This window comes from Haplochromis burtoni, unplaced genomic scaffold, assembly GCF_018398535.1.
Source record: "Haplochromis burtoni strain Fernald_Lab_line unplaced genomic scaffold, NCSU_Asbu1 Contig_609, whole genome shotgun sequence".
Taxonomy (NCBI): domain Eukaryota; kingdom Metazoa; phylum Chordata; class Actinopteri; order Cichliformes; family Cichlidae; genus Haplochromis; species Haplochromis burtoni.
In genome coordinates this window covers 80,375-106,819 of record NW_024582970.1, presented here as the reverse complement: position 1 = coordinate 106,819, position 26,445 = coordinate 80,375, and the positions used below count along the sequence as shown (strand labels likewise).

Sequence of the window (26,445 nt, the reverse complement as noted above, 5' to 3'; positions counted from 1 at the left end):
AACAGAGCATAACAGGCAGCAGCTAACACCTGTTACAGCTGTACACATCTGCTTTAGCTCAGGAACACCTACAGGCAGTGTGATTAATCATCACAAATCATGAATTTTCATCATCCTCACAATCACAATGCTTCATTAATCCCTATAGAAATAATGTGGTCACTGTTACTTTAAACAACAAACACAGTAACAGACTGAACTAATTGAAATAATACAACACATTACAAAGTTACAAAAGATAAGAAATACCTCTAATATATACAAATAGTTCAATTAAAAATATCCAGAATATCACAGACTCAAGTAAAAATTGTCCACTTTTGTAGTTTGTCAGAAGCTCTTCCAGTGCTGATTTAGTCCACATGGTCTCTGCTGTAATTATCCGGTAGTTTTTAATGAATGATTCTTGGGAGAATGCACAGAAATAAATGGAGGAAAGTGTTCAGATATTCAAGTCTGTGATGAAGTCCATGGAAAGAGAGCTGATAGAGTAGAATTAGGTGAGGGGTGCTGGTGAACAGAAGAGGCTTGAAGAACTTATCTAAGAGCGGAAGCAAGAGACTGAAGAAGTGGAGGAGAGAAACAATGAACTGCAGCAGCTGTCACAAAGCGAAGACCACATCCTGCAGATCAGTGCACTAGTGATACAGCCTGGTCTTTAATATCTGACTTTACACCATCATCAGTGGATGTATACCCTGTATTGAGGCATCAGCTAAGATGGAAAGTCTATTTTCATCCAAGCAGCCATGCAAGGTTATAAAGCTCATTACACATCAGAAAATGTGACAGGTCAGTTTTAAACTTTAATCATTTTTAAGACACTTGCTATGAATAATGGAAAGGGAAAAAAAGCTTTACCCATACTCTGCTGTTCATCATCATCTTTGAGGTTTAAGAGCTGCACTTTTACCTGAGCTTCTGTAGTTCACTGTGACTGTTTTCACTGGTGCAGATTTCAACTGCAGCAGGCATCTGATTAAGCCTCAGTCACATAGGCCTACAAACCAGTTGGCACCCACTGTTCCTTAGGAGAAAACTAGGACAGTGTTTCCCAACCACTGTATCACGGCACATAGGTGACGTGGAAGATGATCTGGTTCCACCTGATTACTGCTCTAAGTGAGCGGTGTGAGTCACAGGCAGAATAATTACATTCTCTTCCACTAGAGGGCAGTACAACTACCTGCAGAAGAAATTACGTAGTAGTTAAGTTGGTAGTAGTAGTCAATCTTACCTGGGCCCTGAAAAAAATTCTGACCCAGATAAAGGCCCTAGCATGAGTAGTGGTCGGAAGAAAGTAAAAAAGGTATACTGGGGACAAACCGAACCATTTCCGCTATACCTGATGCACAGGGAAAAACGATTGATATGCTTTTTGTGACATTTTTGTTTGGTGGTGTTCAATGTGTGTTTCTATTGTGAAATATGTGCCATGGCTCCAAAAGGTTGGGAAACCCTGCACTAGGAGGTAGTCGCAGGCATCCATAACTGTCGGCAATTTGTCTGCACACACTCGCCAGTTGCACACGCACAGTGGTGAAACAGGAAATGCAAGGAGTTTGCCTTCAAAGTAAAATTTGTGCCTTGGTTTCAGTAATAGGTTACAACTGTTAATGGTTTTTGCAGGCAAAGACTTGCATGCAAACTATGGGCGATCACAGCAATCTGCTAGCAAACAAAGAATCAGAAGTACGTTTTTGGTGTAGGGCCCTCTTTGCAACCATTTTCACCCACACATTTATCCAATACACATTTTTCTCTAGCAGCCAGTGGTTGATAACAGTTGCTGACCTGTCTCCAGGCCTGTGTGAATGAGGCCTCAATAAGCCCACTGGTGTGCTATGTTGTGCCCGCCACCAAAATTAACGCCAACATTTTCCAACCACCCAATATGCAAACTGAGGGGAGCACAATTTCTGTTTTAAAGTTCTTGGATAGCAAACAGAGAAGCTCTAAAGTGCCATTTAAAAATAATTAACACATTAGAAAACAAGAAAATATTGGCTTGAAGAAAACCCGATTAAAAAAGTCTCAAGAGTGGGAAATTTAGCCTGAGAGTTTGTCAACTCTCTCTTCTCCTTTCCCCCCTCACTTCTTTCCCTTCACCTCCAACTGGTTTGAGCAGATGGCCTTGTTCTCTTGAGTTTTCTTTCTCTTAAATGTAGCTGAGCTTGTTGGATTGCTGGAGTTTCTTTGCATGGCGTTGTGGGGTCTTTATCTCACAACTGGTGAACATACTCGATATGTTAACATTAGCTAGTTTGCTGGTTAGAATAAGTTAAAACTTTAACACCATTCTCACTAAACAGGCATTACACAAGCATTAGCAGGAGCTATAATACAAAATTTGCTTCTTCTATTCAGTCTTTTCATCAAATGTAAAGACATACAAATTGGATGAACTTAAGATGCAACGCTGTCTATGTGAAGTAGGTCCCTGACTTTGTCTTGGTCAGAGCATGCTGATTTTCCTAAAATGGGGTTTAAAAAATGACAGAAGGAGTTAAAGACTGGCTGAAAAATGTTGGCTTTAGACTGTTTCTGACCCCATGTCTTTGGCAGTGTAATGGGTGGAAGGGGATTTGATGGAAATGCACATGGAAGGAACTAATAAACTATGTTGTCATGAAAGGTGATTTGAGCACAGCAGGAGATTTGATAAATAGAGCTATTTTTGGCAATTTATTCCCCGCCATGTATCACTGAAAACATCAACAGTATAATTTATCACCCTGGTTATTATCTCCCGTCTTCACCCACAGACTTTGAGGCAGGGATGAAGTTTGCAGGTTCGTCACCTTTTTTTCCTGAACACCCCTACAGTAGTTTAGATTTTTATGTTCAAATTAAATTTAGAATACAATGTGTGATGCAAAGAAATTAACAACATAATCATCGATGCTGTATCTGCAGGTCAGAAAGTTCCAGCTAGTCCAGCAAGGTTCACAGAAAACACTTTTGCTGTTGCAACTCCAGGGCGAACCACAGGCAGGCACTACTGGGAGACCAGAATGAAGGAGAAATCCAACTGCATGCTGGGATCTGCTTCTGGCTCTTTGATGAGAAGACAACAGATCACTCCCAGCCCAGAAAACAACTGTTAGTCACAGTTAGTCACAGGGAAGGAGCGAGCACTTTTGCAATAATGCAAAAGACTTACCCTTCACTTTTGTCTCCACCTCCCTAGAGGGTGGGTGTGTTTCTGGATTATGAAGAGAGGTAGGTGTCATTCTTCTTTACAGGAAAGGTTTAATCCATATATGACCTTTGCTGGGTCACAGAAAAGATAAGAGTTTTGAATAAAAATAAAACAAAACAAGTAAAAAACTAGTTTGAACAGCTCAAGCAAAAGATTGTAGAAATCAATTATCAATTTATCTCAAATCGCAAAACTTATCCATGAAAAATGACATAAAATATTTCTGCTAATGTCTTTTGAAGCTTGAACTGAGCATTATGTTTCAGTGGGGCGTGTAAAATGGACTAATGGACTGTAGGCATTGTCATACATCCTGTGAAGCTGCCACCAGCAGCTGGTTACCTTAGCAATACGACTAGAAAGAGTCAGACTCTAACTAACATCTTTATTAAAACAAACCTAAAAAGGTGAATTGATGTCTGTGTGTACAGACAGGCTCTAGATTTAAAGGAAAAATCTGAGCTCTTTATGTCTACACTGATCTGCTGGTGTTGTTTTGTTGTTGAGGGCATTTTGCTCCAGTAATCTGAGCCCCTGAGGCCTGAGGAGCTTATGGAGTTATTCTGACTTATGGCCTTTATTCTCTGATTAAACATTGTAAGGTCCATAGGAATTTTCCATATGGCACGACTGGGTCACTGAATGGTTTGACAAGTATCAAAACGTTGTAACTCAAATACTAATCTTCACAGTACCAGTTCGCCTTCTATTGATGTGAGATTTTTGAGTTCCAGGACCAGTTTGAGAGCCTCAGGGTCCTCAGGGACCAAAACAACAAACATAATATTGCTAATAAGTACTACTTTCCACCAACAGTGAAGGACAAGTCTCTACCCTAAGCCACCAAAACAATAATAAATAAAAGTATAAGCTCACAGCTAACAAGACTACCATCATCCGCCAACTCTATGACTGCACTTACACGAATCTCTCCAGACAATACACAGATCTAAATTGCAGACCTTTGCTGGGATCAGCGAAGGTCTAGTAGATGTCTGGGAACTAGTAGATGTCAGCTGTTTCAAGAAGTTTAAAAGTCTGCTATCAACCAACGATCCAATCCAGAGAAAGCAAACTCATTGAAAGAGCCAATCATATGATTCCAACTGTGTCTGCATCATACAAAAACGTTCAAACACAGAGCCTAAAGGTAGGAGAGAGAGACCTGCACACACACACAGACAGTAATGGGAGGAAAGATAATATTACCAAATGATGTATGTACAGTATAATATAGACCAAAACCCCCCAAAATGACACAAAACAAAACCAAATACACCCTCTGAGTTAATAGTTGTTGTTTTTTAACTTCTTTAGCATTTTTACCTTAGTATCAGTCTCAGTATTATTACAGTGCTAGTGATCACCTCTGTCTGAGACTTCTTGAAGAGCAAGTCTTTTGTGTTCTTGACTTTTATGAAGATACAGTGGCAGAAAGCCACAGAAAGCAGGGGCAGATCTCTGCAATGATGAAAATGCAACACCTTTGTTGGTTTAAGAGCTTTGCATATGCGCAGAGCAGGGCAGGAGAAATCACTGAGCAATAACAAAAGGAGGGTTTATGTGCGAGTCTGGGTGTGTCCCACTGAGAGTGGGAGGTCCACTGCAAGTTTCAGGAGGAGTTCAACACCGGAGCTGTGTGATTCACAGCAAAGTACGTGAGGTGAAGGAGCGCACCGCTCGAGGTCAAAGGAAAACATGAGTGAGTTGTACCTGTTTTAACATAATCTTAGTGCTAGTTTCTTATCAAATGTTAGGAACTTTATCCATGCTGACACTACAGGAGGTGTAGACAGACAGATGTCTGGAATTGACGGTACCTGACTTTTTACTTGCCTAGTTTAAAACTACATATGTTAAAAAAAACATTTTAGATTTGGGTTAAACTGAAACAGTGCAGATGTCGTGACATATAGAGGTTGTTTGTCGTAGCAGATTTGGTGGAAAAGTTCATTTGGCTCATGCCTAAGCCAAACGTATGATGCAGGTGCAGAAGGTCCAGAATATCTGCATTCCTCAGATAGTTTCTCGCCCACAACAGGACACAGTGACACTGTTGCAGACAGTTCCTTGTTTGTGGTGATACTTTCTCACTGGATGTCACATAACTGTTAACTGGAAAAAGTGTCTTCCTGGCTTTGTCTTACTTTGTTTTGAGGACAAGCTGTGGATCAGTTTAGGCCTTATTTTTGTTTGACACCTGTACTAGATTTAAAGTGGCGGTCAATTTTTTTTGCTTGTAATCAGGAATTCTAATTTCATTTTTACTGTTTGGTGCTTTGAACAATCAGTTTTTGAATTTGAGGTAACAGCAACAGCAAAATTAGGGAGTGTATTCTGGAAGTTGGACATTGGACAAAAAAAAGTGAGGGTGGGAGATGATTCCACTGCCTCCCCATCCACTGCAGTTTATTATCTTAGATGAATAAGAAAATGGTGAATTGCATTTTTTTTTATATAGAAACCTCAGAAATTCTAATCAGTTTACAAAAACACAAAAAAAGTAGAATACTTGAATTAGCCCTTTTCTCCCTACCTCTGAATGGAAATTTACCACCTGCTGACAGAAGCCTCAGACAGATATACAGAGGTCAAAAAAAGAGAAAGAAATTATCAGCCAATCACTAAATGTCAGGTTTATGTCACAGCTGCACTAAATGATACTGCACTGTACTGATAATGAATCATTTTTAATGTTTCTGTAATGTTTAATCCACCAGTTTGTGCAAGACCCTTAATAGAAATATATGTTAAAATATATTATCCATGGATTTTATATTTTACTGTTATACAAAAAAGCAGAAAAAAGTAAAATAAATTAGAATTTTTTAAATGTATTTATTTATCCAATTACAGTTATTGACAGGTATTACTGAACATTTTAAATAGATTTCTAAAATATTTGTGTCTTCTAGTTTTTGCGACAGGTGAGCAATTTATTGAGCACTGTAGATCTTTCAGGTCACGATACAAAATGACCTCATTACACATATAATTTTGTCTCATCTCCTCTGTGGCTCCTTTTGCCCTAATTCGACTGCTCCAAGTTCATTTTTATCCAATAAGGACGGATAAACCAGATACGAAGTCGACAAAAACAACTTAAACCTAACCAAATCATTTTTAGGATTTAAAATGATGTAATATGTAAAGTCTCCAGAGAAAAGCTGTCACTTATAAGAAGATTAAACTGCTGTCCTCAGGTCCCTTCCTAGTGAGTTTCACAGCTGTTTCTATGCAGGTTTCTGTCTAGGCTTCCACACGACTCAAGTGAGTCACGTGCCACATATCTTAAAAAAAAAGAAGAAGATGAAAGTCAAAAGTTAAGATCTGCTTTAAACGGTGTCTGTACTGACTGTTCTAATTATATTATAAATACACATGTACTAAGCCTCTCACACTTCCTTCTGTCTTCCAGGCTTTAATTCTCTCTCTGAGGAGCAGTTCACTTGCTCCATCTGTCTGGAGATATTTGTGGAGCCCGTCTCCACACCATGCGGCCACAGCTTTTGCAAGGCCTGTCTACAGGGCTATTGGAACCACAGCAAGAAGTTTCTGTGTCCAATGTGCAAAAAGAGCTACTCTAGAAAGCCTGAGATGAGCGTCAACAGGGTCCTGGCTGAAATATCCTCCCAGTTTCAGGGGCTGGTGGTGGCTAAAAGCACCGCCTCTCACGGATCCAGATGGAATTTGAGCTCAGATACGGGCGAGAGCAGCTCGCCAGTGAAGGATACCGGAGAGTTTGCCCAGCCTGGGGATGTTTCTTGTGATGCTTGTATTGGAAGGAAGTTAAAGGCGCTGAAATCTTGTGTGAACTGCCCTGGGTCTTTCTGCGAGTCCCACCTCAGGCATCATAAGAAGGTGGGTTTGTTAAATGTTAATTAATTAAATAACCTAAAAGCAAATATTTCTGTCAATTTTAAGAGCAACTGTATTTATGTCTCTGTACCACTCATGCCCATACTGTCCTCCAGGTCAGGGCAATGATGTCTCATCGTCTGATTGAACCAACTTTCCATCTGGAGGACAAAATTTGTAAGAAACACGAACGTCTCCTGGATGTGTACTGCCGGACCGACCACATGTGCATCTGCTCTGCCTGTGCTGATGCCACACACAAATCCCATGAGATTGTCTCCATTGACCATGAATTTAAGAAGAAGATGGTCAGTATCCCTGTATGACAAGATCATTAAAATGACTCCTGAGATATTTTTATGATATAAAATCAGGAACATTTTGGTAAGACACACCTCTGGTTTTTTTTGTCTCACAGGGTAACATGGGAAAGAAGAGATCAGAGCTGAAACATTTGATCAAGGAGAGAGCCAAGAAACTTGACGAGATCAAACAGTCCATCAAGGTCATAAAGGTAAGTCTAATAAAAACCTGCATGTGACATCATGGTTAAGCTACTAAGAAACAGAGATTAACTTAACAATTTTAAGTATTCGAGCCTTCATCGAACTAGGTTTGAACATCCAGACATCACAAAAATAATAGATTATAACATAAACATGGGTCATTGGTTATGGTAAACATTCAGCCAACATTTCCAGTATTGGTCAGTATCGACATTTGGCTGACTGATCGACAGTCAGTGCTAAGAACTGTTTTTATGTAAATTTTGTCTAGTTTTCTATTCAGTAAAGAGTCAAGCTTTGAATCCAAATTAAAAAAGCAAATCGTGGATTTGCCTTACGAGTCCTTTTTAAAAAAAAAAGAATGTAAATTTTGTGTAACCTCCTGGTCACAAACAGCGTCCACAATAATTAAGCTTTTTACGATGATCTACACTGTTAAAAACTTGTAAAAATGCAATCTACTGTTTCAATATGAATTTTCCATACAACAAATTTTTCCCATTTCTAACCCTAACAGTGTACAATCTTCCAGTTTATAATTGCACACATTTTGTGCTGAAACCTTTTAAGCTATAGTTTCATTACAATTGAAAACCTAAATTTAATCCAAAGCTACAATAATATGCAAATACTCCTCAGCTACTCACTGACCTCGTGGTTTTGGTATGTGTGACACACACAGCATCCGTTGGGATTTTTCTTTTCAGGAATGCATTAACATGTACAGCTGTTTGTCTTCAGAACTTAAGCTGGACACTGATCATTTAAAATCAAACTAAAACATTTTTTTAATCAGAATCAACCATGCAGTTGTGAATAATCTATTGTCTTCTATTTTATGCTGTGTCATTATAACTGGAGTTGGTCTTGTTTGAGTTTGTTTGGAGTCTGGTATTTTTTAATGCGTCTGTTTCCTGGATACATTTTGTATGCCACTGATTTTTATCTGCTTGTGTTTTGAAGTCTAACTAGGGATAAGCATTTCAAGTGCTGTGTTTTGGAGCATGATTCGAGAAACACATTTGTGTCCACGATACTGTTTTCAATCTAAAACTCCACTCACGTTTTGTTATCTCAGAAAGATTTCAAGCTGAATTCTTAAGCGTCGCACCAGTGCGGCATTTCCAAAGGCATCTTATCACAAGTGGCTGATACAAACAGGCCAGTCCTTTTACACTTGTACATGTATTTGAGAAACAGCCTAATCGTTGCTGTTGTAAATATGTTTAAAGTGCATTTCAAATATTTGCCAGTCTGCTCTCATATAATGTTTTTCTTTAGCTGAAGCTCAAAAGCCTTATTTGCACTTTAAGCAGCTTTGTGATCGAGAAAAAGCTGTGGCTCAAGGGCAGCTGTAAGACGACCAGCAGCAGTTTATTAAAAGCCAACAGACACTTAAGTTTTACCCCTAATAACGTAGATTCATCTTTATTAGTCATCAAAGCAAGGTGAGCCAACTAAAAGACCAGTACAAGTACAAGTACATGCTCCAGTACAAGCAGGACATATTTGAGGCGGGATGCCACCCACATCTCATACCTCTCATGCTCTGCAGTAGCAGATAAGGTGGAGCACTAATGTCATTTGTTTTTGTCTTGTGTACACACACTCAGATCCATGTCTGAGGCCGTCCAACCAGTGAGACCAGTGTAAACATTTACATTTAGTTTCTCACACACCCTGTTTCCAGCCACAGCCTCCCTGCAGTAAAATGCTGCTTTGGAATAAGAAATGAAAAGATAACAAGCCTGAGTGGTTTTCCAGGACAATTACACTAATAATGCTGGGAGTGTAACAGGTTTTACCAGGGTAACACTAAATATATCAGTTGTCCTATGTTTAGGTTTTCACATCTTGTCACATCTGGGTAGTTTTGAATTTGATGACACATATGCAAAACATTCATGAGTGAAATTTCCTGGTTTCAGTGTTACTCTTGGTTTCCTCTTTCTGGAAACCTTTTTCCCCACAGTTCCCTCTGTGTTTACTGTACAAACACATGGACTCGTGTCCAGCTACATGCTGCTGACAGACTAAACAACACATTGAATTTATTGAGTAAGTTTAACATGCATGTAACTTATCAGTTTGAGATGGAAAATCTGGTGGTTTCAGCGTCTAATGGAAGATGTAACCTGTTAATCCAGTTAGACAAGTGGCACGCAAAGACACTTTTTTTTTTTCTTTTTTCTAAAATGACATCAGAAACAGCAGTATGCGACATTACGTGATGGCAGAGCTTTTTTTTAAGAAATAGGACAGGGGGAATGAATGAGAGAAAGAGGGGGAGAGAAAGAAAGAAAATCAAAGGGGAGAAGAGACGGTGAGAAGGGGGGGGGAAAAAAAAAAAAAAAAAAACAAACAAACAACAAAAAAAACAAACAGAGGAGACAGCAAACAACAAAGAGCAACATAATAATAGAGAAAACAAAGCACCATCACAATAAACTAGCTAGTCATAGATATCAATAGTTACTGAATAATAAACGATATTGTGCAGCACGCAAGATAGACAGCGCACAGTGTGCTTTGAGGCAGCAGCCAAGAAAGCTTTAGTCCGCGTCTGTGAATACCCATGTCTACACCTGTGTGCATACCTGTGTGGATCAGCATGCTTGCATTCCAAAGGTTTCTCCATGTAATGATCGCACGCAAAGACACTTAAGAGGCCACTGACTAAGTAAACATCTGGGTTTTGGTTGTTTTTTTTTAAACTGCAGTACTTACATGTTAATTTGCTAGAATCATTATGGTAGTTTTATTTAATGCCTCCAATTCTGTCAATCATTACGTCAAACAAATAGAGACTCATATAGAAAGATATATACAACAATCAACACTTTAGGCCAAAGGTGAGTGTGGACAAGAGTCTCATTAAAAAAGGGAACATTTAAACAAGAAACCTTTGATATAAAATGACATTTTATCAGGACTTTAAAAAGTCTACAACTTCATGCTAGCATTAAATGTGCAGGACAATAGTAATAATAAAGATAATGCTGTGTTAGCGTGTGATAAATAAAGGAGCTATTCCACATTTAGTGTCATTTAGAAACAGTAGCAGAAAACTTGAAGTAAAATTTCCAGAGGTTTGCTCGAGGTATGTAAAAATCTGTATGTTACATAAAGATGTTTATGCAATACTTCTCTCTTATCACTCTAACTGCCTAAATAAGGTGCAATTACTCATGTCAAACCCTGAACTTTGAAGAGAACAAACAAATAAAGATGCCAGTCATCTAAATTGCAACATGAGAGTTGTTCTGTGGAAAGTCGTAATTGTGAGTGGAAACCAAGGTCATTTAATGGGGAACTTAGTTTTTCTTGTCAAAGATTTAAAGGTGCAGAATAACATGCTGTGAAGCTCCAGGTGTAAAACAACAGTTAAGATCCTACAAGGACACACCGGCCGAAGGGTCTGCAGACAGAAAGTGACTCCCAAAGTGAGCCTTGGTGATTAAGTGAACCTTTGAGGCGTTTCACCTCAAACAAATGACACATTTTAATGTTCAAATGAAATGTGACCCTATGCTCTTGTCATTGGGAAGAAAAAAAGAGTTCAAATGGAGCGATGCTATCAGGGAGCAAAAAGAAGGGTGTGGATGGAAAATCATTTTCAACAAAAAAAAGTGCAACAATAAAAGGAAATAATTCAGCATAAGCTGACTTCACATGTGAAATCAGGTTCGGACACTCTCTAAAATTTCCTACACAACATGAGGTCCTAAAAATGTAGGGTGGTGTCTAGGTAGAGAACACAGAAGGTGGCATGTATGATGCATACTCACAGCAACTGTTCCCCACACAAACATACGTCTATTCAAGCCAATATAACTGGAACTTTGTGCAAAAGAGCTGCCATTTTAAAGGCTAATGTCTGATGCGGCTGCATCAAACATTTGCATTTTCATGTGTTTCTCAGAGTTGTGGCTCAAGTTAATCTCAAAGATCCTGCATTCCCACAATGCAGTTTATGTAATGTTTGTATAGAATGTTCTCTACCTCATTAACGCCACGTACAAGACAATAAATAACTTCTTCCACAGGATTAGCACTATCTCAACCTGTCCTCCAAGCTCCCCTGTAAAAGGAGCCGTGTTACTCAGTAACTTCTAGACTCTGGTTAATCTGTAAGAACTTTGTTGCTAAGAATACGCAGGCATTCCTCCTTAAACCCGGTCTTCGGTCTTGAACACGATCTCATCTGGACTCTGAGCTTTTCTCATGTTCACACTGGTAACACTGGCCATGTGGCGCTCACATTCACAGGCCAGTGCTCAGAAGGAGTTGGAGGAAAGCTGGCAGGTGTACGCAGAGCTGCAGCGTCTGGTGGAGCAGAGTCAGGCGGAGCTGGTTGAGCTGATAGCCACGAGGCAACGTGAGGCAGAGCGTCACGCCCAGGAAATGGCCAGGGGTTTGGAGAATGAACTCAGCCAACTGAGGAGGAGGAGCAATGAGCTAGAAGCCCATGCACAGACGCACGACAAAGTGCTTTTCCTTCAGGTACTACAGAGCTCCATGTGGGTCTAACACACTGGCATGCAGACAGGTCCAGGTCTTGAGACAGTATCTTCACGCTTTGGATGCTTTGGATGCTAACTTTTTTTTTCTGTACTAATTATAGCTAGCCTTTAAAGTTCTTGCTTTTCCAGCTTGGCCTACATACTGAAAACACAATTACTGTGCATTTGGGGCAGAGCATTTTATTAGAAGGCTAAAGACTTAACAGAATAAGCTGTGCTATTCACAATAATGGAAATCTCACAGGCATCTAAAACACAAGACTTTCTACCCTTATGATTTCACCAGAAAAGCCTGAACAATATCACATGGATCGTATTATACTGAACATATCTCTGTTTTCCTGTTCTGAAAACTGTATACACACTTTACTTTTAATTGCAAAGCCAATTATTTACCTCTGTGGCTGCACCAGCTGTGTTTGCTCAGAGATTTTGAGACACAACATCAAAAGCCTCCATGAGCAGACCGAGCCTGTTATGGCCATTTCCCCATGTGAATGAATAGATGTCTTTGAAGTTGCTACTTTAGAGGTTTTCTACATAGCATCAATAGAAGTGAAGGCATGAAGCCTCGAATACCCAGACACATCAAAGCTGAGAGTAAGCAGACCAGTGCATCTCTTTTTGATAGACAGGGAATTTACTTACCACATTTGGACAATGCCCTCTACTGAGTGCTCTCTTCTTTTCCCGTCAGAGCAATAATGTGTCTCTGTTCTGTGTTTCCCATTAACAAAATTAAATAGGACAGCACTGAGCACACTGTTGGCGTCATATTTAGTGTGTTCTTTTCATTGTAAACTTTACAGACTTCATTTCCTTTGACGCACCGTTCATCTTACCTTGCATGACCTCTCTATTTCACGTAGAACCTGACATCACTGTCACCCCTACCCGAGCCCACTGATTGGTCAGCGGTCAGCATCAATACTGACCTTTATCTGGGAACCATCCGGTCTTCGGTCAGCAGCCTCATTGATAAGTTCCAGGATGAGCTTAAAAGAATATATGGGAAAGGTAAGGCAGCTAGCCAAACTTGTGACCTAATGCACTTATGCAGCTATTATAACCATTGTGTTTGAGAAACTGTACAAAACAACTAGTGCTGCAGCATTACCATGCCTACAATGCTAGAAGCAGAGCATGGTTTACATATAGACTTACCACTTTATTAGGTGCTTACTTAGACTTACTTAGACTTAGATCCTCCCGTGACGATCGGTGCATCGGGCGACAAGAGAACGCCATCGAACTCGGTCCATCGCGGCGGTTACGGTTTCATCCCATGACAGTTCAACCGAACGTAATTCTTCAAGGAAAGTACTCCTCCACGTTATTTTGGGTGTTCCTCGCCGTCTCTTTCCATTCCTTGGGTTCCACAGAAATGTGATGCGGGCGGGTCTGTGGAAATATTATCATTGTTAGGTGCACCGGTTCAAATACTCATTAATTGAAAATACCCAATTAGCCAATCACATGTCAGCTGAGCTTCAAACCATGAAGATCAAAATGGGGAAGCGACTTGCAACTTGGTTAATGCTGCCAGATGCGCTCAATATTAGTACAGCTGATCTACAGTCATCTCTACAGTTTACAGAGAAAAGTCTGAAAAGGAGAAATTATCCAGTGAGCAGCAATTATCTGGGAGAAATGGCTTGTGCCTGTTGATGTCAGAGGAGAATGATCGGACTGCCTTTAGCTTATAGGAAGACAACAGCAACAAAAAAAACACTCATTACAAACAAGGTTTGCAGAAGAGCATGTCTGAGTAGCAACAAGTCAAACCTTGAAGCCAGTAGCGGTTTTTGATACGGGTGACACGGGCGGTTGCCCGGGGAGGCATAGTGGTGGGGGACGGCATCACGGGCATGGGCAAAAAAAATAAAAAATGCTCATACTCATGCTGCCCCGACGTCATGCCAGCGCATATTGGGAATGCCATAGGCACCGATCGATTTTCTATCGGCCATTTGCTGGGAGTAAGGGCACCCTCGTTCGCGAGGTGCGCCTGCTGCTTGCGGCACAGGGAGGAGAGGGTGGGGCGGCGGGGGAGTTTCTGGTGGCTGGAGCAGCATTTAATAACTTACAATAACTCGTCAGCCAAACAGGCTAGGACCGCCACTGCTTGAAGCAGAAGACCATACCAGGTCCATGTGGCTATGACTGACACAGGCTCATCAAAATTAGACAACAGAAAACTGGAAAAAATGTTGCCTAAACTGATAAGTCATGATTTCAGAGTGTAGGTGCAAACAATATGAACGCATGGATCTTAGCCCTTTAGTTCCAACAGAGCATCATTTAAACCCTAGTGCATATCGTGCAGGGCTAGATACATTTAAATAAATACCTTACATAATATTAGCACATATTCAGCAAAATCTTTTCTTAATCCTTTTTCTGAAAGCACTTTTAAAAATGAGCGATCTGAAATGGCTCATGTTTTATGTATTAAATGCAAATCAACATGTGTGCAATCATTTGGAAGAGTGTTTTGAAAAATGTTCATAGTCACGATGAGTATTTTCCATTCTGCGTACGCTGCATACAGTTCCGCAGCTTCAAGTACCCCTTTAAACTGAAAATCAAACTCGCAGCAGGCTTTACTGGGATCCCTGCATGGGATAATGAATGCAAAGTTCTAGTACAATCCATCCTCCCTTGTCTAATACAAACCACACATCCTGTGCAAAATCCAAATCGGTGATATGTAGGTCACTGTACGCACACTTTGGAATGGAAAAGTGACTCATCATCGCGCCACACTCACACGGTCACACATGCAAGACGGTTGGACAGATGGAGATAGTGTTGATGCCGCAGATCATCCACTTGGGATCGCTGGAAGAGGCAGCTGACTGACAGCGGCACATGCATCGAGCATTTAGAGCTCTGGTTCAGATCTGTGTGTTTACCACCCACACGTGCCATCTGCTGTGACTTTGACACACACACTCTCTCTCTCTCTCTCTCAGAGCTCCGGAAGGTGCAGAACTACGCATGTGAGTAACACTTCTACTCTGTTAGCTGGGTGACATCCATGGTTTGTAGCTATAATTCTTCTAGGGAGCACATTCGTGCCACTTGTACATAAGGGTGTTAAAGGAAAGCAGGAGGCCTCTCTTGAGTAAATGATGATGCTCATTTCTTCTAAATGCCCACAAAATGGAAGTAATTCTTCACAGCAGAGATGGGATTGCTCCCGTAGCATGCTGCCATTTTACAGACACCCTTGTGGCATGTTCAGGAATAAGGAGCCCATTATTATTATTTTTTTTTTAGCAGAAGTGGCAATAAATAATGCAGATTTTTCTCCCTGTCTCATATTCTGCTCCTTCCTTTTCAGCTGAGGTGATTCTGGACCCTGCCACAGCCCAGAGGAACCTGACTGTGACTGATGATGGTCAGCAGGTGAGGTATGAAGAGCGCAAATCCACTCACTGTGAGGGTCCAAAGCGCTTCAGCCCGGCCCTCTTTGTCTTGGGCCGGGAGGGGATCAGCACGGGGCGACACTACTGGGAGGTGGACGTATCGCGAAAGACGGCCTGGACGCTCGGCGTGGCCCGCTCTTCTGCCCGACGCAAGGGTGAGATCAAGCTGAGTCCCGAGGGTGGGTACTGGTGCCTGTGGCTGAAGAACGGGGAGGTGAAAGTGCTGGCGTCGCCCCGCTTGCCTCTAGTGCTGCCTTCCCAACCCAGTAAAGTAGGAATCTTTCTGGATTACGAAGGAGGCCAGATTTCTTTCTATGATGTGAAGGCTCGTCTGCATATCTACAGTTTTATCGATAGCTTCAGTGAGAACCTGTACCCGATCTTCAGCCCCTGTCTCGCCCAGGAGGGGAAGAATAATGCCCCACTCATCATAACCCATGTTAAACACAGCTGAGGGTATAGTCAGTCGGCATTAGGTTATGCATTCTGTTTATATATAAAACATCTTTTTTATACACACCACCATCACTTTCTCAGCACAATACTGGCTATTTTCTGAGGTAAATTCTTTATTGACTGATACATGTATTATAATGGTACATTTACAATTTATTTAAATGTAGGCAGTTTTTTCTTTGCACTATCATCTGTTAACTCAAACTTGGATTACAGTAAAGAAGAAATATGTAGTGATGTGAAAACATGTGAAGGACAATAAATCATTCTTTTTTTGCTTCTTACTTGATGATAGATGAGTTTGAGTAAAGCTGGCACTTTCCCTACTCTGTAAGTCTTTGTGTAACTGCAACTCTAAGGCTCAGAGCCAAGTAATGAAGTTAAGAGATGCAAACTTCGTTTCTAGTGATTTAGACTTTGCCTGGGGAATCGAATCAAGGTTTCTTGTACTTGTACCTACCTATTGTAATTAAGACTGTATCCTATGGACATTATTGTAAAAACTAATATAGACACATTAAGTGGGGATAGCATGGGGAGACCAGTGCAATCATTTTACAGCTTTAGTTACTGTAACTATTTTGCACATCAAAAGTAATATAAAACACAGTTATCTGCTTTTTTCATATAACAGAATCTGTATTAATGTTGTATATATTTAATGACTTTGACCTCCACTACTTTAAAAAAAATGATAGGATCACCCGTTTAAAGGCCATGGAAAAGTTCTCTGTTTCTACATGAATCACATACTTTTGTAACGTCTACTGAACTTGTTCAATAAAGCTGATTAAGGCACAAAATGCATGACTTCCTGTTAACGAAGAAACCAACTCAACTGAATTTTATATATATATATATAATTCAGAGACTGGGATCAAAAATACTAAATGTTACATAGATGACATTGTGGGCATAGATGTCATGGAAATGTAGGGCCTTTAATGGTTTTAAACTTGGTAAGGAAAATCATTAAAAGGTTGGACCAATTGTATAGTAAACATCTTTAATGACTTAAAAAAAATGGTTCAAAAGTTTTAATGTATTTGGGGTTAAACATATATATTATATATATTATATATATATATATATATATATATATATATATATATATCACAAAAACAGTCATGTCAAAAAAATATTTACTGTAGCTTAAGTGACTTAAGCTGAATTTCCTGCTGAACTTATTACCCCTCTAATTTGGACTTTCAGGGTATCCAACAACTGACAAAGAAAAAAAAGCCTATAGGTCAAAATTTGAGGTGATTATCTCAAAATTTCCAGTTGGGTATCTCAAGTTTTTTTTTTTTTAATTACTCAGCAGTTTGAATCAATAAATTTGAGATAACTCAAGTTTTCACTTAACCATGCCTGTCATTTTATCAGTGGCAGTCTCCTACTTTTCAGAGCCTCAGACACGCCCATGTTTGGTAACCTAACAGTCTGTTTTGTTTTTAAACCTATGTCATTGGAGATTTCAAGCAATTTGATCTAGAAACTAAAAAAATTATATCTTGTTTTATTTTATCTCACTCATATTAACTGTCCATTAAGTCACGACAGTAAATAAGATTACACAAAAAACATGAACTCTCCTGATGGAGTCATAACATAATTAAAACACCTGCACTTTTTTTGCAGTGGTTATCACATTGTTTACTTTTTCTTCAAGGGTTTATGTAGACAAAACATTTTAAAAAAAACTGTCAGGAGACTGAATTACACTGAACTTACTTTTGTTATAAATCGACAAAAGCAACCTTGAAATGTGAGCTCTGTCTTTGGGGTTGGTTAAATAGGCCTCTGGTATAAGAGAAGATAAAAAAAAGCCTCTGACTAAGGCATCCTCTGGATCCCTTTAGCTTAGCATAGCTAAAGAAAAAATCAGTGATCTATATCATATATAATCTCCACAAAATATAGAACTATTTTAGTGTCAGCTGTCTGTTTTACTACACTTGTAATGTTGAACTTTAGCAATGCCAGCAAAGAGAGAGAAGAAAGTGTTTTTAGTCATAGACAGCATGAAGGAGATAGACTGTAGTAGCTACCGTCGTGTCATCCACTGGTTTCTGACATGTCTTTCTGAAGCCTCAACTTTGGCATTTTTACCGTCACCATCTTTAAAAGAATGGATGATATGAAGAGGGACGGGTTTGACTGTGAAACTACATGCTAGTTGGCAAACTACTTACCAGTCATACGTCATTAGCTGGTGAACAGTGGTCATGGTTAAGGCTCTATTTTGAAATATACAATGTTACAAAAACGATAAAGCTTTATAAATCGACTTCATTTTTGATTCAGTATGACCAGAAATCAGTGACTGAGTCCACAAACTGTTTGCAGAAAGCATGGCCTTCTATCAGGCCCAAAGTTTTTGTTTATTTTTTACAACCACAGCTATCGCTCTCTGGTGGCCTTCAGGTAGAATGCAGGTTTAAGACACTTCCACGTTGACTTATTCTTTTTTAAAACCTGGATATTACATCCATGTTTTTATATGGTCTGTGTTTCTAATCTTTGTGCTAAGCTAACAGTCTAATATTTTTTTGTGTTTTAAATTTTGCCAATTTGAAAATCCTACAATTATTAACACAAAAAATTTAATCCTCAACATGTAAGCGTTCTCAGATTTTAGTGTTACTTCTGCCAATTTCTTTGTCAAACTCCTGAATTTGACCCTAGCTAATGTGCTGTATTCTCTGAAGACTTAAAGCTATTCCTCCTGGAGCTTTGAGGGTCATGGCCAGAGAATATTTGTATCTAGGTTAAAAGGAGACTGAGGGAGCGGGGTATATTTTGGGTCTGAGTTGAGTGTGTGTTTGTGTGGGGGGCGGCTGTAAGGGGCAGCGGTTACAGCCTGTCTCATATGTCAGTGCACTGTGGAGTCTCCAGGCAGCTGCTCTCTGGTGAGTTTCCCAGATCTCTGCTTTTTGTCTCTCCCTTCACCTCCTGTGTTTTTAATTTCCACAGGGTATCATCTGCTTCTCTGTACACAGACATAACTCTTAGGGGAGTATTGTTGTTGGATTTTTTTCTAATAACATTTTTATTCTAATGAGTGCTGAGCTGTGGTATGGACTTTCTTTCCATTGCAGGCAGGGAATTATAGATTAAAATAGTTCAAGAGAAGAATTCAATCGTAGAGTTATAAGTTTGTATATTTTTAGGTACTAGGTGTTCATTTATCAAAATAAGAAAGATTAAGCGCTGCCAGCACTGCAAGACAGGTCATGCGGTACGCTAGTATTTTTGGAAAAATCTTAATCTGGTCTGTCACGAACACCTAGGCCTGAAGCTGCCTGTCTTATAGGTCAAACCTGCTTACTTGCAGCTTCACAGATACATTTGTGTCGCAGTGTACCAGCGTACAGGAGAGACATAATAATATTTAGCTTGTGATATGGAGTTTGCTTTTAAAAAGAAAAGATTAGGAGTTAAAATTCATGTGATGATTCTATTAATTGCCGTCCTCTGATAAACTTATTATAGTTATAGTTGTATTTATCTATAAATTTCTTGGGTCAGAAATTAAAAGCAGTGTGACTATTACAATATGTGGCCACAAGAGGGCAGTAACAATATTTAAATATTTTCAAAATATCTTAATATAAATAATGATTATGAAAGATGTTGACTATGTTTTGTATTTAAATATTGACATATGCATGTAAGCTCTTAAAATGAGTCGGGACTAATCAGGACTCATTTGTCATTATTCTAAATGTTTACCTAAAACATTATGACCTGTAATTTCAAAGCATGTAATGACAAATGAGTCCCGCCATGCTTTGCTTTGTAGATCTGCTTGTAGACGACATCATTAAGGTCATGCCATCTAATCCTAGCGACCTCGATATCACAGCAGGTTTGATGACCCATTCAAAGGCTGGTTGCTTGCACTGAAAATGACCCTGCCTCTCCGCCGTGCAGGAATGGCCACTACTGGGAACCTTTCAGAAGAGCAGGTGCACTGCTCCATCTGTCTGGACGTCTTCACCAACCCCGTGTCCATCCCCTGCGGACACAACTTCTGCCAGAGTTGCATCCTGGGATACTGGAAAAGCAGTCCTTTGTATCAGTGTCCTATGTGCAAGAAGTCCTTCTACAAAAGGCCTGATATTAGTGTCAACACTGTCTTGAGGGAAATCGCAGAGCAGTTCAAGGAGATTAGGATTAAAAGCATGGAAGGGAAGGGAAGCAAGGAAGAGGGAGAAGGGAAAGAAAGGAAGTGGACAATAGAAAGGAGGAAAAGGGAGGATGAGGAGAGGCTTTTGGAGAAAGACCAGAAAGAGCAGCTTTTGGAGGAGCTGAAGCTGAAACAAGAGGAGAAGAGAAAGAAAGAGGGAGTGAAGGAGAAACAAGGAGAGAAGAGGCCACAGCAAGAAGACTTACCACCTTTAATCCCTCCAATTTCACCTCCAAAGACCTCTCCTCCACACCAAGCCACAGCACAAGAGCCACCGCCTCCACTTCCCCAAACATCACCCCCACCCTCACCTCAAATCTCTGCTTCTCAACTTCCTCAGACCTTACCATCTCCTTCTTTCTCTTCGCTCCAATCTCAATCTTGGGAGGAAGTCTTGTGCGACGTTTGCCTTGGAGAAGGTAGGCCGAAGGCGGTCAAATCCTGCCTGGTGTGTCTGACTTCATACTGCGAGGAGCATCTGAAATGTCACTCAGCCCGCTTCACTAAGCACAAGCTGATGGAGCCCGTTGCCAACATGGAGGACAGGATGTGTCCGAAGCACGAGAGGCTCCTGGAGCTGTTCTGTAAGAAGGATCAGATGTGCGTGTGCGTCCTCTGCACCGAGACGGACCACAGGGCTCACTACACAGTCCCTGTGGAGAGAGAATGGACAGAGAAAAAGGTGAGACAGATGCGCTGCCATCCAAATATAGGACAGGGACCAAATGTTTATCTGTGCTAGAAAATATTTCAATATATTTGCGGGTCAATTCTTGCCGGTTCATCAACTGCCTCCCCCCGGACCAGCTCAGACTTAGCTAAAGGAACTCAAGTGGAAAGATTCACGTCTTACTACCGCTGTTCTCTTTTTTGTTGGAGGGATAGTTTCAAATCCATTATCTAAAAAACCACTTGACCTAGGCCCTTCAAAATGTTTAGAGTAAAAAATTGGTATCACTGTTCTATAAATATGGACTCTTGCGAGTGCAGCCAGAGTTAACGTAAAATGATGGATGCTTGCTTGAAGTCACGATCGCTGACAGCAGATCTGGAGAACTGCAGAAAGCACAGTTATACAGATAGGAGACTGATATTTTGTTTACACCTTGTCATGTACGATTTACGCAGTATTTTTTAACATAGTTTAAATCAGGTGATTGGTGCCAAAGATAAAACAGATAAACTCTCATACTTACACACGGAGGACTAAATGGAAAAGCTTCAGACTTTTGTTAAACACACTTCTGCTTGAAGTGTTTGTTTGCAGACTCAAATGTGTTACTGTTACTTGTACATGGTTGAAGACTAGGATGGGACAGAGCCTTTCAATCTGTGGCTCCACAACACTCCAGTTTCATTTGCCAGACTCTGTGGACTCCTTCAAAAGGATTCTTTAGTTATTAATATGAATAAATATGACCTTTTTTGGAGATGCATACTACTGTATGCACTGGAAGCAGAGCAAGATATTTTCATTGAATTATTTATGCACCCTCATTTCTCAGCAAGAAGTTCTCTTTTCTTTTTCTTTCTTTTTTTTGTCTTATCAAGAAAAAAGGATCAGCTCAGATGGCACCCAGTAGACACCCTCTCTGCTATTTATAGTCAGCTAATTGTTCATCTTTAGTTAATATCATAAGTTCACAGATTCCCACATTCAAAATGGTGAAAGATATTCAAATGATGGTTATGATGCACATTTTTAATTTTTAATTGTTAATCGTATCGTTAGTAATGCACTGTAGATAGATAAACCACATAAAAAAATATTATGTAGAGTGCTTAACAGATTTATGAGATCAGCTGTGACAGAAATAACAAATATTTTTGAAATTTGTCAAAAATGTTTGTATACAGACATTTCTGGACTTCACTGGGAAGTCAGAAATTTATTAAGTGTCACATTTAACCCCGGAAAGTTGATTCTGTTCATTTAGACGTTTCATTTCAGTGGGAGAAGCGTTTTGTCACTCAGGCCCTGACAAAATTTTAAGATTTATGGCTAAATTTAGTATTAGATATATCATTTAATAATAATAATGGATTGGATTTATATAGTGCTTTTCAAGGCACCCAAAGCGCTTTACAATACCACTATTCATTCACTCTCACATTCACACACTGGGGGAGCTACAGTTGTAGCCACAGCTGCCCTGGGACAGACTGACAGAAACGAGGCTGCCATATTGCGCCATCGGCCCCTCTGGCCAACACCAGTAGGCGGTAGGGTAAAGTGTCTTGCCCAAGGACACGACGACCAGGACAGAGAGCCCGGGGATCAAACCGGCGACCTTCCGGTTACAGATAGGCTTCCCAACCCCCTGAGCCATGGTCGCCCCATTTAGATCAGGGGTAGGCAACTCCAGGCCTTAAGGGAGTGTCCTGCAGGTTTTAGATATCACCCTGGGTCAACACACCTGAATCACATGATTAGTTCATTACCAGGCCTCTGGAGAACTTCAGGGCTTGTTAAAGAGGTTATTTAGTCATTTAAATAAGCTGAGTTGGATCAAGGACACATCTAAAAGCTGCAGGACACCGGGCCTCGAAGCCTGGAGCTGCATACTTCTGATTTAGATTTAAATAGAACTTGCACATATTGGTGGATTAACCATTACAAAAATATAAAAAATATTTTCATAATTACAAGTACCGTTAATTTAGGGCAGCTGTGGCATAAACCTTATATTGGGTAGTGGTCTAATACATTTATTAAGCACTAAATGACCCCTTGGCACCACCAAGCTTTGACCTATTGTGCCCTTAACATGTCAGAAAGGTTTGGTGATACAACAGGTTCTGTTGTTTGTGAGTCTATGAGTTGAATTTTTGTTTGTTTTTTTGTTTACTTTTACTAAACTAATGATTCAACCTAAACCTTCCAGGATTTTAAGGAAACATTAACACGAACAACTATGCTGCACAGACCTCGCCTTGTACAGCAGGCTGGTCCACAGTGTCTTTATGATGTTATCTTCTCTGTTGCCTGATTACAACTAAAGACTAATAATCTTTTCACATCATCAAGTTTATAATTACCACAAGTCATGCCCGTGTGATCTGATACTGTGCAGGCACAGCTTAAGAGGACAGGAATAGACGTTCAGCAGATGATCCAGGACAGAGTGAAAAAGGTGGAGGAGATCAAACACTCTGTGGAGCTCAATAAAGTGAGTTTTTACCTTTGCATGGCCACGTCACAATCTACACTCACATGGTTGTTCAACATACATGTGCTTTTTGTACTTTCAGGCCAGTGCTCAAAGAGAGATTGAGGAAAGCATGCAGGTCTTCTCGGAGCTGGTGCGCTCCATCCAGAAAACTCAGGCCGAGCTGGTTTTGGTCATCGAGGAGAAGCAGAGGCAGACGGAGAGGTGGGCTCAAGGCCTCATTACTGAACTGGAACAGGAAATCACTGAGCTAAAGAGGAGGAACACAGAGTTGGAAACCGTTGCTCGGACTGACCACATTCATTTCTTAAAGGTGAGAGAGGCTTTGTTTCAGTGCTCAGTGTCGGGGAGCCAAATTTAATTTGTGGTACAAGGTGTACAAGTTCATGGATATTTTTCTAATTTTTCCTTATTTTTTTCTTCATTTCAAAGGATTTTTATGGTAAAATGACACTTCCAGCATTTTGTTAACCCTGTTTTCCAGTGAAACCAGGTGCCTTTTACAGTATTCACTAATAGCTAAATTAAATGACAACAGCGCCCTCTTTCTGCTCTGCACTGTATTGCATTCCAATACCTGCAATCCAATCAAAGAGTAGCTTTGCAAGTTTGTTTTGGCAGCGTTTCATAAATAATGCTCATTCTGATGCAACCCTGAGCATTTGAGTCTCTTAATTTGGAAATAATTCTACAACCATATTTGTTTCTTAGTTCAGAAGCCTTAAAATCTTTGTGATCTGTGGTTATTTGAAAAGAACCATGACTGTGGTCATCTTATTTTAGTCAATAACGTGTTTCTAAGTTGTTGCCCCCCCTTGGGCTGTATCTTTCTGCAGAGCTTCCCGGCCCTCAGCACTCCACCATCTGTTAAAGACTGGTCTGAGACCAGTGTTCCCACTGACACATGTGTTGGCATGATCAGAAAATTAGTGTCCAAACTAGAGGCGACGTTGACTGAAATGATTGACAAACTGTCTGACAGTGGTAGGACTTCCATAAACATTCAAAAATACCTTTGTTACTGTGTGACTATTCATTTTATTTTTTAAAAAAGTAAAGATGTATAAGAAACATATCTTAAGAGAATGATGTATTTTGTTTTTACAGAGATCAAAAAAGTTCTGAAATATACAGGTAAAGCTTTTTTTACTTATTTTTCTTTCCTGTGTTTTAATCATTAAACTCCCCAACAAAATATATCCTCTGTCTCGTTCTTCTGCAGTGGATGTCACTCTTGACCCTGACACAGCTAACCCGTGGTTGCAGCTCTCTCAGGATAGACATCAGGTGAGACACCTGGGTGCCTGGCAGGACCTCCCGGACCACCCCGATCGCTTCGACACGGTGGTTATAGTATTGGCCCATGAGGGCTTCACTTCTGGCAGACACTACTGGGAGGTCCAGGTGGGGGAAAAGGATGACTGGTACCTTGGTGTGGCGAGGTCATCTGTTAACAGAAAGGGCAGGATCTCTGTAAGCACCACCCAAGGCTATTGGGCTCTGGCCATGAAGAAAGGCCAGGGATACAGAGTGTCAACATCCCCTCCATCACTGCTCTCCCTCGACCCTAAGCCCAAGAGAGTGGGCGTGTATGTGGACTACGAAGAAGGCCAAGTGTCGTTTTATGATGTGAGAGCACGGACCCATATTTACACCTTTGAGGATACCTTCACTGAAAAAATTCTTCCATTTTTCTACCTGTACTGCTGTGACAAAGCCTCTGACACCATCGTCATCTGTCCTGTGAATGAGAAACATCTGATCAAGCAAAGCTAAGGACATAAAAACAAAAGTTGTTGTAGCTATACCCGATTTAATTACATGTGAACTGTAGCTAAATATGTTAATTATACATCCTGTGAATTTGTAGCCAACATGCTTGTAAAACACAAACCTCAAATGACGTTCTGGTAAAAAGAAACAGTGTTGACAAATTTTGTATTTCAAGATTGTTTGTATATTAAATACATTGTGATTTGATTAGCATTAAAAACTGGGTGTGCAGGAAGACAAATCATAACAATAGAGTAATTTTATTTTGTGAGTAAGTGCAATTATTTTCTTGCTGAACATTTAATGGAAAACTAGTTACTACATTAATGTAAGCATGGTAGAAACAGATCTTGATCTAAGTTCAGTTAGCTGTTTCTCTAAAGATTGCAGCAAAATGTTTAGAAGTCCCAAAATCTACTGACGGGAGGTCTTTTGCTCAACAGTATGTTACACCTCAGAAGTTTTATGCATGTTTCTGGGTTTACTTTAGCAGGACTGGAAGCATTGGTAAATGGCCTGTATTTGTATAGCACTTTACTTAGTCCCTAAGGACCCCAAAGCGCTTTACACATCCAGTCATCCACCCATTCACACACACATTCACACACTGGTGATGGCAAGCTACATTGTAGCCACAGCTGCCCTGGGACGCACTGACGGAGGCGAGGCTGCCGGACACTGGCGCCACCGGGCCCTCTGACCACCACAAGCATTGTCTAAAAGAAAGCAGTTTCTACCTGTTCCCAGGCCTTATGCTAAGCTTGTTTAATCTATAAAACCATACCAGGCACACAGAATGAGATAATCAGTTCAATTCAAGACAGTTTTACTTATAGTACCAAGTCACAGTTGCCTCAAGGTACTTTAATTTGCAAGGACCCTAAAATATATAGACAAACCCCAACAACCAGATGACACCCTGTGAGCAAGCACTTTGAAGACAGTGGGAAGGAATAATATTGTTTACTAAAGAACTGATAAGGAATAAAAGACTCTCATGGCAGCCAAGAACATAAAAACACAGGTGTAATCTTCACACATGGGTTGTAGTATAGCCAAAAAGGACAACATTATTACAAATATTTAAAATGACAAACTATTTAAGACCCAAGTGGGTCCATAAAAGAGATCAACTTAACAAAATTCTACTCAAAAGCCACAACAAAACATAACTCAAACTGACCTGCCCAAATCTTCTTTCATTTTTAATGGCAGCTTGAATCCAAAGATGTTGCACTACTGCCATCTCCTGGGTTTTACTGTTACATCACTTCCAAATCCTTAGATCCTCTTGATGAGTACAGTATTTCTCAAAAAACAAAACAAATAAAACA

At 40.2% G+C, this 26,445-nt stretch overlaps 2 protein-coding genes across 4 annotated transcripts; both read left to right on the top strand.

The window, feature by feature from the left end:
- Nucleotides 1–4,813: 4,813 nt before the first annotated feature.
- On the top strand, nt 4,814–16,779 carry LOC102301921 (E3 ubiquitin-protein ligase TRIM39). The gene is made up of 8 exons (XM_005948777.2): nt 4,814–4,904; nt 6,621–7,063; nt 7,177–7,368; nt 7,479–7,574; nt 11,836–12,069; nt 12,959–13,106; nt 15,065–15,091; nt 15,436–16,779. Exons 1-8 carry the CDS (start codon nt 4,901–4,903, stop codon nt 15,972–15,974), a joined length of 1,683 nt encoding a protein of 560 aa, XP_005948839.1. The 5' UTR covers nt 4,814–4,900; the 3' UTR covers nt 15,975–16,779.
- Nucleotides 16,780–17,164: 385 nt separating this feature from the next.
- On the top strand, nt 17,165–25,637 carry si:dkey-46i9.6 (E3 ubiquitin-protein ligase TRIM7). 3 transcript variants are annotated; one of them, XM_005948769.3, is made up of 7 exons: nt 17,165–18,888; nt 19,913–20,850; nt 23,243–23,338; nt 23,421–23,651; nt 24,175–24,322; nt 24,446–24,472; nt 24,561–25,637. In XM_005948769.3, the coding sequence occupies exons 1-7, from the start codon at nt 18,849–18,851 to the stop codon at nt 25,112–25,114; spliced, it is 2,034 nt and encodes a 677-aa protein (XP_005948831.1). In that variant the 5' UTR covers nt 17,165–18,848; the 3' UTR covers nt 25,115–25,637. The 3 variants fall into 3 exon arrangements, with proteins under 3 accessions (XP_005948831.1, XP_014185244.1, XP_014185245.1); XM_014329758.2 differs by having other exon boundaries at nt 17,166–18,888; nt 19,845–20,850; nt 24,561–25,636; XM_014329759.2 differs by having other exon boundaries at nt 17,166–18,888; nt 19,782–20,850; nt 24,561–25,636.
- The last annotated feature ends 808 nt before the right edge of the window (nt 25,638–26,445 follow it).

Coding starts and splice junctions, on each gene's coding strand:
- LOC102301921 (XM_005948777.2), top strand. Junction 7,064..7,176: donor ACCTCAGGCATCATAAGAAG/GTGGGTTTGTTA, acceptor ACTGTCCTCCAG/GTCAGGGCAATGATGTCTCA. Junction 15,092..15,435: donor GAAGGTGCAGAACTACGCAT/GTGAGTAACACT, acceptor CTTCCTTTTCAG/CTGAGGTGATTCTGGACCCT.
- si:dkey-46i9.6 (XM_005948769.3), top strand. CDS start 18,849: ATGTCAGTGCACTGTGGAGTCTCCAGGCAGCTGCTCTCTG. Junction 18,889..19,912: donor CTCCAGGCAGCTGCTCTCTG/GTGAGTTTCCCA, acceptor TCCGCCGTGCAG/GAATGGCCACTACTGGGAAC. Junction 24,323..24,445: donor TGACAAACTGTCTGACAGTG/GTAGGACTTCCA, acceptor TTGTTTTTACAG/AGATCAAAAAAGTTCTGAAA.